Source organism: Propithecus coquereli, unplaced genomic scaffold, assembly GCF_000956105.1.
Source record: "Propithecus coquereli isolate 6110/MARCELLA unplaced genomic scaffold, Pcoq_1.0 Scaffold14, whole genome shotgun sequence".
Classification (NCBI taxonomy): Eukaryota; Metazoa; Chordata; class Mammalia; order Primates; family Indriidae; genus Propithecus; species Propithecus coquereli.
In genome coordinates, this window is record NW_012138302.1 from 13108814 (window position 1) to 13109836 (window position 1023).

Below are 1023 nucleotides of genomic sequence, written 5' to 3' on the forward strand. Positions count from 1 at the left end.
TACATCTGTGTGTTGCGTGTGAATGTGCATACGTACATATACTACTTTACCTTTGCTTTCGTATCACTGTGTTTGCTCCAGATGAGCTATGATTAGTCCCCGTTGCTGCTCACTCTTCACTTAGTTCCTCACACATGCCCTTCGTTTGACCTCTCTGCCGCTGCCTGCTTGGTGCCCCAGCCCCTTCGCCAGCAGGTGGCCGGGAGAAGGGAGACCAGGTCATACACGCTGGAAAGCAGTGAGCCCTCCCTCTCATACGTTCCCTCGGGGGCTGCGTCAGGGCAGATGAGCACTGTGGTCCCTCGAGCTTTGTAGTGGGCAGCCTTTCAGAACTAGTATTTTTATTGGTTGTAAGTTTGATTAGAAAAGAAGAATCTTTGTAAACTTGAATTTGTATTTCACTTCACTCCCTCAGGAGAAATCCCTCCCCGGCGTTGTGATGGCTCTTGTGTGCAACGTGTTTGACATGCTTTACCAGCTTGCCAATCTGGAGGAGCCAAGGTAAACATAAATACTTGTGAGGCTCGAAAGAAAATTTTGAAGGTTCAGGAACCAAGTAACTTTTCTCTTGAAACATATTTTACTCTACACCCCATACTAAATGACTTTGTTATTAAACTGTGGCTTATGCGAAAAATATTTGTATTTGAAAAATTCCAGGATAACTCTCCGAGTACGAAAGCTTCTGCTCTTGATACCGACGGATCCAGCCATTCAGGAAGCCCTTGATCAACTTGATTCTTTAGGAAGAAAGGTATGAGTATCTTTGGTATTTATTTAACTAGCATGGGAATTTTATGTCATAATTCAGTGACAATACAACCTGAAATCACACTAAGGCATTATGATGTATCTTTTCCATAGCATATTTTCTTCTTTTGAAAAATACCTTTGCCACACATAAATGGAAATCAGAACTTCATGTTGGCTTTTAAAGTATCTGTAGAGAGTCAATAATGACATCAAATGTTAGAACTGGAAAAGCCTTTAATATACTTCTACTACCTCCCTTCCCGCCCCCCC

General features: G+C 42.5%; 1 protein-coding gene across 1 annotated transcript in view; it reads left to right on the forward strand.

The window, feature by feature from the left end:
* USP24 (ubiquitin specific peptidase 24) overlaps positions 1-1023 on the forward strand; it is a 139723-nt gene that overhangs the window by 80619 nt on the left and 58081 nt on the right. Inside the window, 2 exon segments of the mRNA XM_012639336.1 lie at positions 416-501; positions 661-754. Of these exon segments, the coding sequence (XP_012494790.1) occupies positions 416-501; positions 661-754 (180 nt within the window).